We start from the raw sequence: 17,058 nt of genomic DNA, 5'->3' as shown, positions 1-17,058 counted from the left end.
CGAGGAAAAAGTTCTAACTTTGTCTTGCCTGCCTGGTTGGAAGCACAAGGAAGGATAACATTGACTGTGCTGTAAAGTTAAATAGTTTGCTTGTGGAAATGTAGAGCGTGACAGTTTTCATTGTAGAATGCACCAAGTTGGTGAAACCATTGAAAGTTTGTCTGCCAGTTATAGTGAGTAGTTTTCCAGTTTTAATGGAAACGGTTTGAATGCTCGTGATGTTTGAGAAAGATCAAGATTTTTCAGTAATCTCAGGTTATTACTCACCAATTGGATTAACCTAAAGCTCATTTTACAACAACACTTAATTTATGTTTCTTCAAAATTATTATGCTCTGGTTTTGAATAAATTAGATAGTGCAAACATAATTTTCAGCTCCCCGTAATGGGCACCCCATAAATTATAATTAAAGGGCGCACTATTCCACCCTTCGGTTGTTCAGGACATCATCCATAAATTCATTGTTAGGAGAATGGGCAAAGACTAACATTTAAGGATGAGTCAGAACGACCAGAATTCACTAAATTTACAGACAGAATTTCAACTCCTGAGAGAAGCCGTCAATCCTTGTCTGCCGTTAGTGGAGACCGAGCTCATCAAAATGGTAATTCTTTTGGACTGAATTTGCTTACTTTCGTTGGGTCTCTTCTAATTTGATTATCTTTTCTACTGAGGAAACAACTTTGTTTGATGAATTCATGCTGAATCATTTTTTCATCTGGCAAAATATATTTTAAAAATCGTTCGAAATACGAAAAAAAAATCACGATACATTTTCCTTTTTCCCAACTTGAGACACTAAATTTCGTTTTCTGAACCATCGTTAAGAGGCTCAACGAAGGCAGCGAAAATTTTGCCTAATTAAATCTCAGCTTCCAAGAAGTGGTGGCCCCAGGCCAAAATTATCCGATCCTCTAAAATCTTTAATACTAAGCCGCCTCTTCTTGGCGTTGGCTGCTGTGTGGTCCGCTATCAAGGAGCATTTAATCCTCCGGTGGGCCACTGGTGTCCTTTTTTTGAAGTGAAATGACCTACATCAGATGACATCACTTTGGCGGGCAGGATGTCGCCGCTGAGAGGGAAAGTGGGGTTGAAAGTGGGCAGGAAAAGCCGGAAGTGATTCTGGGAAAAGTAATTGAATTTTAGCTAGATTTACGATAGTCAAGGCAGATATTGATTAAACTTTTGGGGATACTGAATCTCGGAATGTAGATTTGGTGAGATCATAAATTTTACATTCAATTTGTCGAACCGTAGCATAATAACAATATTACTTTCAAAAGACACATGTGTGCTCACTACAAAAAATGCCATTTATTACTTCAGTTGAGAGCTTAAGATGTTTAAACTGAACGTTTTGGAGCCTCTCTTCATCTAACTTTTGAATAACTGTTGTTCATTTTTGCAATACCATAGAAATTCGAGTTTTTCTGCAATTTAAAAAAAATGCAATTTCATTACATGATCTAAATTTGCTAAAAGTTAATGAGCAGTTCTCTACGAAATCGGTCTATTTTATTATTTTTAAATTTTTGATTTTTTTTTACCCGGCTCAACTTCTTTGGTGCCTCCGGTATGCCCAAAGAAGCCATTTTGCATCATTAGTTAGTCCATATAATTTTCCATACAAAAATGATATATGAAAATTCAAAAATCTATATCTTTGGAAGGAATTTTTGATTGCATTGGTGTTTTTGGCAAAGTTGTAGGTATGGATAAGGACTACACTGAAAGAAATAATACACGGTAAAAAAATGGTGATTTTTAATTTCACTTTTTGTGACTAAAACTTAATTTGCAAAAAAAGTTACCTAAAAATGGCTTCAACTTGAAAACGGTGCACTTTATCAAAATTTCACTAAAGTACTGTTTGATTGCAAATTTGATTTTACATCGAAAAATGAAGTAAAAAAATTGGCGATCAATATTTTGATTTTTTGAAAAAATCAGTATTGATTCAAAAATTCATAACTCATTCAAAATGATTTTGCACTACCTGGAAATTTCTGAAAAGTTTTCAGATGATGCTCCCTAAAACATATCAATAAATAAAAAAAAGTGTTATTTGCAAATCAACTTTTAGTGACAAAAAAAAATAATTAAAAATCACTATTTTTGACTGCGTATCATTTTTTTCAGTATAGTCCCTATCCATACCTACAACATTGCCGAAGACACCAAATCGATCAGGAAATACCTTCAAATTTGAAGTAACAATCCAAATGCTCCTAAGTTTTATCAGTTTTTATAAAACATTTGAAAAAAGCTTCTTGCTTTTATAAAAGCTTTTATCAAGTCTTTTTGGGCTTAGCAAAATACTGTTCTGGAAATATCTTGGAAAAATCTTGAAAAGTTCTTGAAGAACATGGAGCAAAGTTTTATTGATCTATTTTTAATTTACTTACAGTTATCTTGAAGAAGATATTCCCAGAACAAATTGACTTCACCAAATCAGTATTAAATCCAAGTTGTTTAGGGAAAGCTTTATTCGAAATCTTTTTGTCTTGACCTTTCAAATGTCAAACTCAGTCTACTTTTAGCAGCAAGAAGATCGGACGTTTCCAATGTGCCGGGCAAGCTCTTTTATTTAATTTGTTGAGCAAAAAGATTAAACTGCTTTCTTAATTGTGATGTGATTAAATTGTGTCAAATTTAGATTCGTGAGGTGATCAAACAAGTTAGTGTTGTGCTTCTTTCTGAGCTTCCGGCATGAAAATTGGAAGACGGTTCCGAATCATCAAGTGAAAAAAAGTGACAAGTATTCTTTTCAGTTGTTGTAAATAAATATTAATAAATAAAAACGGTGAATTGAACGTAACCCTAGTTTTATTCAAATATGACGAAAACTCGCTATTCGTAATTCACGAAAATGACGAAAATGTGTCAACACATGTTTTTTGGATCTATCTCCAGTGGGCTAAAACTTGCATGCGCTACGGTCGCAGTATTGTGCATTTTACTCTAGATTAAAACTATATCAAAGCTCACTTCAGTCTAGAACCCCTTGCTTAATCTTAAACAAGAGCTTTTCAAGAAACGTTATTCTTGATCAAGAGTATCTCCAGAAAAGATGTTTTTCTAATAGCTTTCAGTAAGAACAAATAGATTTAAAGAATTTCGCCATGTTTAAATGAAAAAATAGCGACCTATATGGACGCCATGACGGTGTTTACAGCTATACAAGAAAAGTTTGCTTCAATTTTATGAAAAAATGAGAGTTATTCTGATAGAATATTGTATTCGGTGTCTACTTTTTCGAGGTATCTCTAGAAATTGATAGGTGTAATTTTAATGGCATGGATTTTCTCATTATGATTGAATCGATAATTAAGCACTTATTCATATAATTATTATATTATAATCACCGAATAAAGTTAACCATTTGCCATGTAAAGTTTCAAAGAAAAGTTGGATTTAATAAAATTAATCTTGCACCCATATTTTCTTCATAAAATATAATTTATCCTAATCAAGAATACACAAGTTTAATATATGTTTTATTGCAGCTACCAAGACATCATCATTAAAGCTATAAATTTGATTAGCTTTAGAATAAGTTCTACTAGATCTCTTGAGAGTATCTGGAGAAACCGTTAAAAATCAACAGCAATACTGTTTGGTTCTAAAACTCTCCTGAAATACGCTCTCGACAACCTCCTAAAATAGACCATTTTACACTTAATGCTGCTTTAACTCTTCTTTATTGCTGCTTTCAGGATAAAGCGGTTGTTGGAACCCTAACGTCTCTAGTGTTCCACGGTGTAATTCTAAGTAAACAAAGCACCCCTCGCCAAAGCAATGTGGTGAATAACTCATTGTCACTCCACACAAAACAAACACAACGTAGGGCAGTATTGTTATTTGTTACGAATTCAATCTGTGATAATTAACCTGTAAGCAAAAGTGAAAATAAACGATCTCTTCTAATCCAACCTCCGAGAAGGCAAGATGCCTCTCTCGGAGCACCTGAAACCCTTGAGTTTTACTTACCTGGAAGTCTGGTCCGTCTCTACTTACCGTCCGCTGGAGTTGTCCGCTGCTGCATCGATGGGATCCTGGAACCTGAAAAGTAATGGTGGGTCGTCCGCAGTTTTCTGAGTCGGCCCCCTGGCCGAACAGCGGTTTTTTGCTCGAATCTTTCCAGAGACTCATGAAATATACTTCCAGAGTGAATTAAAACGTAGATTGTTACTTGGGAAAGATACAGATTTTTGAATATTCATACATCGTTTTTGTATGGAAAATTATATGGACAAACTAATGATGCAAAATGGCTTCTTTGGGCATACCAGGCACCAAAAAAGTTTCAGTCGAATTAAAAAATACAAAAATTAAAATTCTAAAAAAATACCGATTTCGTAGAGAATTGCTCTACTATCAAAACAAACATACACTCAAAGTAAAAAGTATCCTTTTTTCAAGTTCACCCGTCGTCACCCTTTAAAAGGGTATCGAAAATGTACTGAATTTGACATACCCTATTAAAAGGGTAACGCCGGGTGAACTTTAAAAAAGGATAGAAAGTATCCTTTTCGAGGATTGAAAGTACCCTTTTGAGGAATACTTCTGACTTCGAGTGTAAACTAAACATCGACGTCGTCGTGCTATCTTGTCGCACCCGCCATTTTGACGTTCCGAGAAAAACGCGTTTTAATGTTTGACCTTGAATATTCAAAAACGAGAGCACGCAATGTAAACAATAACAAACACGTTTTGTTTGGCTCACCATTCTGTGCATTGTCCCAAAGTTTGGTTGAAGTTGGTTGCTGGAGTCCCGAGTTATAATTACAAATGTTTACGGTAGTCTAGCTTGTACGTGCGACAAACGCATCCTGACTTTCCTGGCCTGAAATCCCTTTGGCCTTTTGTCGCACTTACATCAATTTTCATGGAGTGACAAGATAGCACGACAAGATTGAAACTACTTTCATATGTAAAGTGACAAAAATGCACGGAGATTTTTTTGTTTTCATCAAATGTCTCAGGATTGAAATCGAATTTTGGGGATCTGTGAAGGTCAAAAGATGAGGCATTGTGAGCTGCACAAAATGGCGTTTTTAACTCAATTTGGCCCAAAATGCACGTACGACATGTCGTAACTTGCAAGTTACCACGATGGCGACGAAATGCTAACGTCAACATTAAAATGTGCACGGACAGATAATGCTTCCATAATTTATAAAAAAAAAGTGTATTGAAAAATCTGATGTTTCCAAACAACAGGATATTGTCATTGCATCCGTTTGTCCGCCCACAACAATATTGATCGAACGTTCGATGGGAAAACTTTTCAGCAATTGTCGGTATTTTATTTCTCCTCCGGGCGCTAAAAAAACAATTTGACGGAGGTGGAGGAACATCAGGAAAGAGGTAAAATTTTGCCATCTCGACATGTTTTTCTACGTTCAGATATCTCTGCACATAACTGGTGCAGAGCGTACCGCTTGCCGGAAGTGCCGCTGCACACTACCCTCTGCTTAGAAGTTGTATCCATTTCACTCAGGCTCAATTTCTCCTCCTCCTTCTCCCTTTCACAGCTGGTCATCGTGGCCGTCTGGATCACGTCGGCCGTCTACTCGGTGCCAAAGTTTATCTTCGTCCGGACGATTACGAACAACCTCGGCGACGACCAGCTCGAGACCATCTGCATCGTGAACCGGAAGGCGTTCAACTCGGAGCTGTTCGACATCATCAACTTTGCCTTACTGTACCTGCTGCCACTGCTGGTCATGACCGTAAGTTGGCGACGGTGGCTTTTTGAGGAACGGTCGTTTCAGCGAAAAGTTGTTTCACCGAAACTTTATATGTTTTTGTTCAAAACCAGCGACCAAGTTAAAAGAATATTTTCGTTGAAACGACTTTCTACGTAAAAAAAATCCCAAATTGACATGTTCGTCTGGTCTCGTTGCAGATTCTGTACAGCCGGATAGCGATCGCACTGTGGAAGAGCTCGCGGGGGTTGGAGCGCCACATCGCGCTCCAGAACACGACCTCGTCCAGCTACTCGAACAACTTCCACCGGAAGCCGAGCAGCAAGTACGAGAAGCGCGCCGTCGGCGTCACGGAGAGTCAGGTGAGGAACTGTAGGGTGGGAAGATGAGTGCGGAAAGGGATAACAGGTACAAGTTTGAAGTTTTGCTAATCGATAGTTTAGGAGATAACCTGATAATGGGATCGATTTTAGCTCCTTTTTGGCAGACGTTGGCTTTTAAGATAGAGGACATTGTTTCCAGTTCATGAGGAAGAAAATCAATTCGATTAGCAATAACAATCTATTTCAATTTATCACAAATGGGAAAACTACTAAGACAATGTAGATTCATTTTGTCAGTTAGGTTAATTTTGAATGCCACCTGAAAAATTAGAAAAAAATGATATCATAATCAATCTTTTCCATTTGAAAACTAATATTTTCACGAAATACCGTATCTTTTCAAGTAAATACTCAAAATTTCATAATTTTCTAAATGTAGCAGTTCTTTACAAAATCAGTCTTTTTTTATTAAATTTATTTTTTGTCCGGCTGAAATTTTTTGGTGCCTTCGGTATGCCCAAAGAGGCTTGCATCATTAGTTTGTCTATAGATTTTGACAAAGAACTTTGTCCTAAGGGCTCTATTCTGGTGAGGTGTCAATCCAGAAAAACGAAAAATGTCGCGCGTTACGAAAATGTTGCATGCTTGGTACTGCGGAAGGGGTCAGCAACGAATGAAGTGTGGCAACAATGGTGCAACATTCTCGCGTGACAGTTCCAAGAAAGCAGGAGACGAGGCAAAATTTGCACCATGTTGCCACATTTCATGCGGACTATATAAGCTAACAGATAGCCTCTGAACAGTTAGTTTTGACCGAAAATCCGTCAGAGACGGATCGACGGTGGTAATTTTATTGCTCACACACACATACACACATTGAAAGACACAGGTTGTGCACCACCTTGGGAGGAATTCTGTTCTAAAGAACATTGTTAGAATGGTCACTCGGAAACCAGAATGATTCAATGCAATGGGGTTGGGACCAAACTGGTAGGATATTGGCCACACCCGGAGTGGCCATGGCCCTGAGGGAAGGTTCTACCGGGGGGACATTTATCGAACCATACGACTTGGGGCAATATGGGTGTCAAAATTCATGGTTTTTGATACTGGTGATGAAAATGGCCATTTTGATAGGATTGGCCACACCCGGAGTGGCCATGGCCCTGAGGGAAGGTTCTACCGGGGGGGACATTTATCGAACCATACGACTTGGGGCAATATAGGTATCAAAATTCATGGTTTTTGATACTGGTGATGAAAATGGCCATTTTGACAGGATTGGCCACACCCGGAGTGGCCATGGCCCTGAGGGAAGGTTCTACCGGGGGGACGTTTATCGAACCATACGACTTGGGGCAATATGGGTATCAAAATTCATGGTTTTTGATACTGGTGATGAAAATGGCCATTTTGACAGGATTGGCCACACCCGGAGTGGCCATGGCCCTGAGGGAAGGTTCTACCGGGGGGACATTTATCGAACCATACGACTTGGGGCAATATGGGTATCAAAATTCATGGTTTTTGATACTGGTGATGAAAATGGCCATTTTGACAGGATTGGCCACACCCGGAGTGGCCATGGCCCTGAGGGAAGGTTCTACCGGGGGGACATTTATCGAACCATACGACTTGGGGCAATATGGGTATCAAAATTCATGGTTTTTGATACTGGTGATGAAAATGGCCATTTTGACAAGATTGGCCACACTCGGAATGGCCATGGCCCTGAGGGAAGGTTCTACCGGGGGGGACATTTATCGAACCATACGACTTGGGACAATATGGGTATCAAAATTCATGGTTTTTGGTACCGTCCCATTTATCGAACCATACGACTTGGGACAATATGGGTATCAAAATTCATGGTTTTTGGTACCGTCCCAAGTCGTATGGTTCGATAAATGTCCCCGGTAGAACCTTCCCCAGGGCCATGGCCACTTCGGTTGAAGCCAATCCTGCCAAAATGTCCATTTTCATTACCAGTATCAAAAACCATGAATTTTGATACCCATATTGCCCCAATTTATATGGTTCGATAAATATCCCCCCGGTAAAACCTTCCCTCAGAGCATTTGAATAAATTGATTACTCCTTTATTTGACCTCCTAGCCAAATGGTGTCTTCGGAAGAGTTGTTGTACTTGATAAGGGCTATTTTTTAAAGTTATTGACATACAGGGTGACGACCTTCCAGGGTGTCAACCAAAAACTAACTCTGTTGGATGACGTTGTAGGGCTTTGGTGTATTGCGCAAAGTTGTAGAGGAGAAAATTTCATGAAAGTTTGTCAAAGGCGCCAAATTTGTAGCTCTTAATCTACTACGTCATTTTTGCAAAAATGGTAAAAATAACATTTTTTTGGGATAACTTAAAATGTTAGCATTTTAGCGGCCTACTATGTTCTGAAGAGTTGTTTATGACATAAAATTGCACATCTTTGCCCAAGACAGCAAAATGTTGTGAGCCTTTATTGAGGAGTGATAACCATTTGTAAGTGATTTTGAGCATATTTTTAAGTTGCAATGTTTTCGAAATGGCGAATTTTGGCGCAAAACCGAACAATGCACATGAAAGTACACACTTTCAACTACATTTTCTGAAAATATCTCCGTGTCTATCGGTGTCGATTTAGAGATACAGTGGACTCTCTCGTTGTCGATCTTCTTGATATCAATATTACTCCAGCTGTCAATAAATTTTTCAGTCCCTTCAAATAGATTGCTTTGATTTTTTGTTCTGTAATTTCATAACTCCTGCTCTCGACGGTCCCTTCAATATCGACAACGAGAGAGTCCACTGTATCTTAATTTGAATTTGACGGTATTTATCAATTTATTTATAATTTTTAAGCGAAATCTTATTGAAACGTGGTAATAATCGGTAAATTGAAAGGGTAAATTGATCGATTTTAATATTGCTTATTGCGAGATAAAATCACGTTTCTCCTTCGCTGTGAGTGACAGGAGATTATTGCCGCCTTATTACCGCAGTGTAAAAATCAGCAAGTTGAACTGAAATTCTGGTTGATTTGGCTGTCAACTTGGTTTGTTTTCAATATTTTCCAAAAAGTCAGCTCAAAACTCCAGGCAACCTTTGACAACAGCCAAAAATTTGTTCTGCGGTTGTCTTGCGGCTGTCATGCGACCATTATCTTGCGGTCGTATCACCGCACGTGAACTCTAATTATTGACGCCCGCATTAAAACATTGTTCATGCTTAAAATTATGATACACATTTTAAAATTATGAATAAATACATGTTTTTCCCAAAAATAATGTAAGCGAAAATTTTAAATAATTGTTCGTATTTAAAATTAAGTATTTCCTTTTATATGTGGTCACTCTGGAAAGGTTGTCGTATTTTTTCATAGACAATGTAATTTCCATAAAAATCGATCAATTTACCTTTCAATTTACCGATTTTCACCATGTATTCATTATGATTTCGAATAACATTTATAAATAAATTGATTAAAAATCGGCAAATTCAAATTGAGATATCTAAAAATATATACAAGGAGATATTTTCAGGAAATGTAGTTGAAAGTGTGTACTTTCAGGTGCATTGTTCGGTTTTGCGCCAAAATGCGCCATTTTGAAAACATTGCAACTTGAAAATAGGCTCAAAATCACTTAAAAATGGTTATAGGGGAACTATACCCTTTCTCAGCCTATTTCTATTATCGGCCTATCAACACTTTGATCATGAATTACAGCTTTCATACAGTGTTTTTGACTGTTCCAAAGTAATAAATAGCTCAAACTCAAGTGAGCAAGCAACTCTCCATTTTTGATACATCTGAAAATGTTGATTTAATAGCGGAAAACTGCAACAGTGATGAGAATTGGTCGAACGGTTTAGTGTGATTAGAATGGGTATATTTCCCCTAACTCCTCAATAAAGGCTCAAAACATTTTGCTGTTTTCGGCAAAGATATGTAATTTTATGTCATAAACAACTCTTCAGAACATAGTAGGCCGCTAAAACGCTAACATTTTAAGTTATCACAAAAAAGTGCTTTTTTGACCATTTTTGCAAAACTGGCGTATATCTCGAGTAGATTAAGAGCTCCAAATTTGGCGCCTTCGACCAACATTCATGAATTTTTCTCCTCTACAACTTTGCCCAAGACACCAAAGCCCTACAACGTCATCCAACAAAGTTAATTATGGTTGACACCCTGGAAGGTCGTCACCCTGTATGTCAATAACTTCAAAAGATAGCCCTTATCAAGTACAACAACTCTTCCGAAGACACCATTTGGCTAGGACGTCAAATAAAATAGTTATCAATTTATTCCACTTAATTTTGCCATCCCGAACACTGTGCAATGGCCACTCCGGGTGTGGCCAATCCTGTCAAAATGGCCATTTTCATTACCAGTATCAAAAACCATGAATTTTGATACCTATATTGCCCCAAGTCGTATGGTTCGATAAATCGACGCCAACATTTCAAAAAGCATCATGTACAAACCATGCGTTTTGAGAAAAACGCCTTTGAATGATGAGCACCCATTTTCAATTCCCATTTTAATATAAAAGCAAAATAAGATGTTCTAATAATAACAAACGATGAAAAACGTTGCTTTTATTGATACTTGATCATCCAAATTCAATAAAACATCATTTCCGTAATTTTATTTGAGTAAAACAAACATAACTCCTTTTGAAATCACCAACGTCGATATCGCCCTGCTGTCATTGAGGGGGGTGCTTTGTTATGATTCGTTTTTCTTCGCCGAATGTACATGGCGCTTTGTTCATGTTGCTTTTTTTTCGTCACGAGGTTCATGTAGTCTTTTGTTTGACAGGTTGACAGAGCTATATAAACAGGCACTGGTGATGGCAGAGATTTTGTTTATGTTACTTTATTTAAAATCATGATTAAACAGACTTTACTGAAGTAACTTTTGCTCATTTTTGGTGGAGAGGTAGCTTATTAGGAGTACTTTCAGAATATGCAATAACCCAGAAAGTGTCAAAATGTACATGATGCCTTTTGAAATGTTACCATCGAAATGTCCCCCCGGTAGAACCTTCCCTCAAGGCCATGGCCACTCCGGGTGTGGCCAACATCCTACCAGTTTGGTCCCAACCCCATTGCCTTGAATCACTCTGGTTTCCGAGTGACCATTCTAACAATGTTCTTTAGAACAGAATTCCTCCCAAGTTGGTGCACAACCTGTGTCTTTCAATGTGTGTATGTGTGTGTGAGCAATAAAATTACCACCGTCGATCCGTCTCTGACGGATTTTCGGTCAAAACTAACTGTTCAGAGGCTATCTGTTAGCTTATATAGTTCGCATGAAATGTGGCAACAATGGTGCAACATTCTCGCGTGACAGTTCTAAGAAAGCAGGAGACGAGGCAAAATTTGCACCATGTTGCCACATTTCATGCGGACTATATAAGCTAACAGATAGCCTCTGAACAGTTAGTTTTGACCGAAAATCCGTCAGAGACGGATCGACGGTGGTAATTTTATTGCTCACACACACATACACACATTGAAAGACACAGGTTGTGCACCACCTTGGGAGGAATTCTGTTCTAAAGAACATTGTTAGAATGGTCACTCGGAAACCAGAATGATTCAATGCAATGGGGTTGGGACCAAACTGGTAGGATATTGGCCACACCCGGAGTGGCCATGGCCCTGAGGGAAGGTTCTACCGGGGGGACATTTATCAAACCATACGACTTGGGGCAATATGGGTATCAAAATTCATGGTTTTTTATACTGGTGATGAAAATGGCCATTTTGACAGGATTGGCCACACCCGGAGTGGCCATGGCCCTGAGGGAAGGTTCTACCGGGGGGACATTTATTGAACCATACGACTTGGGGCAATATGGGTATCAAAATTCATGGTTTTTGATACTGGTAATGAAAATGGTTATTTTGACAGGATTGGCAACACCCGGAGTGGCCATGGCCCTGAGGGAAGGTTTTGCCGGGGGACATTTATCGAACCATACGACTTGGGGCAATATGGGTATCAAAATTCATGGTTTTTGATACTGGTAATGAAAATGGCCATTTTGACAGGATTGGCAACACCCGGAGTGGCCATGGCCCTGAGGGAAGGTTCTACCGGGGGGACATTTATCGAACCATACGACTTGGGGCAATATGGGTTTCAAAATTCATGGTTTTTGATACTTGTGATGAAAATGCCATTTTGACAAGATTGGCCACACCCGGAGTGGTCATGGCCCTGAGGGAAGGTTCTACCGGGGGGACATTTATCGAACCATACGACTTGGGGCAATATGGGTATCAAAATTCATGGTTTTTGATACTGGTGATGAAAATGGCCATTTTGACAGGATTGGCCACACCCGGAGTGGCCATGGCCCTGAGGGAAGGTTCTACCGGGGGGACATTTATCGAACCATACGACTTGGGGCAATATGGGTATCAAAATTCATGGTTTTTGATACTGGTGATGAAAATGGCCATTTTGACAGGATTGGCCACACCTGGAGTGGCTATGGCCCTGAGGGAAGGTTCTACCGGGGGACATTTATCGAACCATATGACTTTGGGCAATATGGGTATCAAAATTCATGGTTTTTGATACTGGTGATTAAAATTGCCATTTTGACAGGATTGGCCACACCCGGAGTAGCCATGGCCCTGAGGGAAGGTTCTACCGGTGCCATTGATTGAATATATTTAATTAGAATTAATTATTCAGGATTAAATAAATAGGCAAAGAATTAAAAAATATAAATAAAAATAGCATGATTTTTAGAGTTTTGTACAAAGTTCTTTGTCATATTGGTCATGTAGAACATAACCACCTGCACCTTTTTTTATACAAATTTGGCAGCTGTCCATACAAAAATGATGAATGAAAATTAAAAAATCTGTATCTTTTGAAGAAATTTTTTGACTGATTTGGTGTCTTTGGCAAAGTTGTAGGTATGGATAGGTCCCAATTTTTCCAATTTTTCAGAAATTTTAAGAATGTGCAAAAAATCTTTGATTGAGTTATAATTTTTTGGAGCAGTACCGTTTTTTTAAAAAAATCGAAATATTGGTAGCAAAAATTTTTCAACTTAATTTTTCGATGTAAAATCGAATTTGCAATAAAAAAGTGCTTAAGTGAAACATTTCAAAAGGGCCAAACATTCAATATTACGCTCTTTTGTAATGTTAGTCTTGATTTAAAAGTTTTGAAAATATTTTTTTCGAAAATAGAATTTCCTCAGCTTTTCACAAAAAAATCAAAAGTGGGCACAAGTCAACTGTTTTTTAAAAAATTGCTATAACTTGTAATCGATGCATTTTATCAAAATTTCACACAAGTACTTCTTGATATAAAATTCAATTTACATCGAAAAATGAAGTTGTAAAATTTATGCGAATAGCATTTCTATAAAACATATCAGAAAATGAAAAAAAAAATAGTGTTTAGTGACAAAAAGTTAAATAAAAAATCGCCAAAAAAAATTACCGTGCATCAATTATTTCTGTGGAGTCCGTATCCATACCTACAACTTTGCCGAAGACATGAAATCGATCAAAAAATTTCTTCAAATGATACAAATTTTAAATTTTCTTATGTAATTTTTTATGGACATCTGCCAAATTTGTAAGGAAAATTATATGGACAAACTAATGATGCAAAATGGCTGCTTTGGGCATACCGAAGGCACCAAAAAAGATTCAGCCGGATTAAAAGAACACAAAAAATAAAATTAATAAAAAAATACCAATTTCGTAGAGAACTGCTCATATAATTCTGTCCGCATAATCTGAATCAGCCCTCTGAAGTGCATAAAGTCACAAAATATTGTTTGGTCAATAAAACTATTGGATTTTGTGATAATTTTACACTTTTGATATTTTGAGAAATTTTCGAAAAAAACAATGCTTGCGTTTAGTGATATTTATCCCACTTTTTTTTTTCAAATCAAATGTTAGTTGGTAAAAAATACTAAAATTTTATTTTCAATCTGAATTTTTAAATATTTGAATGAAAAGGGTTATAAAAACACAATTACATTTTGAAATATGAAAAAAAAATATTATTTTGCGATTTTTGCTGTTTTTTTTGGTGTAGGAACTGTGCATTAAAATTTTACTAATATTCAAAATATTGTCAATACAGTCCTAAAACACTCAGAATGATCATCACCGTTGGAAAATGTAATTCAAATTGTTTAAGACTGATAAATTTTCTATTACGATTGAAATTTTAATTTTTTTTGTAGAAAAAATCTGCCCTGCACTAATGTACCGAACTGATTTTCAAGGGTGAGTTTGACCTAGACTTTGGAAAATATATTCAACGGCTTAAATTAAGACAAACAAAATCTTTTTGAATGGAAATATGATATTTCTTAAAATAATATTAAACAACACAAAGTTTTCTGGTTGAAAAAATCTTTTAATAAAATTTCAAATTTGACCCAAAAGCCATTCACACGTTGAAATTTTGTCTGTTTACCAAAAATTTGGACGTGGGCAATAATTCAACTTGCCTTTTTGTATCTGATATCGTGATATCTACAGTTAAAAGGCACTTCGTTTCTATTATTTCATATTAATTCAAATAAGTTTCATGAAATGTGGCTTTATTTTAATTTCAATTTAATGCAATTAAACAAACAAAAAAATGTTCAGCCCATAGAGATCAAAATGATAAATGCAATACAAGTCATAGCTAGGGCTAGAGATTTTTCACGGCACAAAAAAAAATTTCGCGGCATGCCATTTACAAAACATTGGAATTTCACAGCAATTTCACGGTACTGGAAAATCTGCTTGAAATAAATGCAAAAATATGTAATTCTAGTTTTATTGTGTAGAGAAAAAAATACTTTGAGAATTATCAATAGTTCAAAAAACAAAATATTACTCCGTGGCACAAAATATTAATTGCAATTTTTGTATGAGTCTAATTTTATCCAGTTGTACATCTGAATGACTTTAAAAATTCAATATCAAAATAGTATAATATAGTCTCTCCAAACGAATACCATCCTTAATGCACCAAAAGTAGAATTAGAATATTTGATTTTATCGAATTGGTTTTGGCAAAGTTCCATTTATGGCAGTTTTTGCAGGATTTGGTATTAATTATAATAACAAAAAAAAAATTAAACAATCAAAACTACTTTTTAAATGAAATTTTTATTAATGTGCATTATTGTTTATATTGAATAAAAGACTTAATTTTTACTAAAACTATTCAAAACATTTTGAATTTTCCTAACGTTTTACAATGCAACTTTTTCATCGATATTTTACATGTTGCAATCAAAGGTCATTTCGCTGTTCATTTATATGTGAAAATCAGCATTTCGATGGGTATTTCTCTACCAACTCACACGAAATCGGGAAAAGTTGCCCCGACCCCTCTTCGATTTGCGTGAAACTTCGTCCAAAGGGGTAACTTTTGTCCATGATCACGAATCAGAGGTCCGTTTTTTGATATCTCGTGACGGAGGGGCGGTACGACCCCTTCCATTTTTGAACATGCGAAAAAAGAGGTGTTTTTCAATAATTTGCAGCCTGAAACGGTGATGAGATAGAAATTTGGTGTCAAACGGACTTTTATGTAAAATTAGACGCACGATTTGATGGCGTACTCAGAATTCCGAAAAAAACGTATTTTTCATCGAACAAAACACTAACAAAGTTTTAAAATCCTACCATTTTCCGTTACTCGACTATAAAATTTTTTCAAACATGTAATTTTAAGGGAAATTTAATGTTATTTTGAATCTACATTGACCCAGAAAGGTATTTTTTTCATTTATAACATAATTTTTCATTTTAAAATTTTGTGTTTTTTCTAACTTTGCAGGGTTATTTTTTAGAGTGTAACAATAATCTACAAAGTTGTAGAGCAGACAATTACATAAATTTTGATATATAGACATAAGGGGTATGCTTATAAACATCACGAGTTATCGCGATTTTACGAAAAAAAAAGTTTTGAAAAAGTTACTTTTTGCGTTTCTCTTTGTTTCGTCGTCCGTGTCTGTCGCGGGTGACCATGAACGGCCATGATTGATGACGACCAACTTTTTAAAAACTTTTTTCCGTAAAATCGCGATAACTCGTGATGTTTCTAAGCAAACCCATTATATCTATATATCAAAATTTTTGTAATTGTCTGTTCTACAACTTTGTAGAACATTGTTACACTCTAAAAAATAACCCTGCCAAGTTAGGAAAAAAAAACACGAGATTTTAAAATGAAAAATTATGTTATAAATGAAAAAAATACCTTTTTGGGTCAATGTAGATTCGAAAAGAACATTAAATTTCCCATAAAATGACATGTTCCAAAAATTTTTACAGTCCAGTAACGGAAAATGCCAGAGTTTTTTTTTAGTGTTTTTTTCCACGAACAATACGTTTTTTTTGGAATTCTAAGTACGCCATCAAATCGGGCGTCTAATTTTAAATAATAGTTCCTTTGACACCAAATTTCTATCTCATCACCGTTTCAGGCTGCAAATGATTGAAAAACACCTCTTTTTCGCATGTTCAAAAATGGAAGGGGTCGTACCGCCCCTCCGTCACGAGATATCAAAAAACGGACCTCGGAATCGTGATCAGGGACAAAAGTTACCCCTAAGAACAAAGTTTCACGCAAATCGAAGAGAGGTCGGGGCAACTGCTGTGTGAGTTGGCGGAGAATTACCCCGATAGAAATATTTAGTGATAAATATCTTTAAAATATAAGATCTTGATTGACCATGAAATATTTTTTATTTATTTTAGTAACTGGTTCCAATGGCTTGTGACTGGTTTCAGTTAATAAATCAAATTATCAAATACTGAGGAGCAATTTTTCAAGTGATTTTTCGAATTTCGCGGCATTTCACGGTATTGACCAGATTTCCAGAATCACTAGCCCTAGTCATAGCTTTTACCAAAAAAGTAAAACTGAATTCTTGATTCAAAATTAAAAACTTTACTTCTAAATAAAACTGATGCCCTGGAAAATGGAAGGAAAATCCACGCAAAACAATACAATAAATCTTGACCCAA

General features: G+C 36.4%; 2 protein-coding genes across 3 annotated transcripts in view; one reads left to right on the top strand and one right to left on the bottom strand.

The window, feature by feature from the left end:
• The window catches only part of LOC120430668 (trissin receptor-like), a 429,039-nt gene extending 422,923 nt beyond the window's left edge, over nt 1-6,116 (top strand). Inside the window, exons 6-7 of the mRNA XM_052708000.1 lie at nt 5,539-5,736; nt 5,913-6,116. Coding sequence (XP_052563960.1) covers nt 5,539-5,736; nt 5,913-6,101 — 387 coding nt within the window. The 3' untranslated portion in view covers nt 6,102-6,116. The remainder of the gene's footprint in view (nt 1-5,538; nt 5,737-5,912) is intronic.
• Nucleotides 1-17,058, bottom strand: part of LOC120416772 (inositol-pentakisphosphate 2-kinase) — a 321,616-nt gene that overhangs the window by 106,669 nt on the left and 197,889 nt on the right. The gene's annotated exons all lie outside the window — the stretch shown is intronic.

The sequence above is a fragment of the Culex pipiens genome, chromosome 2 (genome assembly GCF_016801865.2).
Source record: "Culex pipiens pallens isolate TS chromosome 2, TS_CPP_V2, whole genome shotgun sequence".
Classification (NCBI taxonomy): Eukaryota; Metazoa; Arthropoda; class Insecta; order Diptera; family Culicidae; genus Culex; species Culex pipiens.
This window is presented reverse-complemented; position numbering and strand designations above follow the sequence as displayed.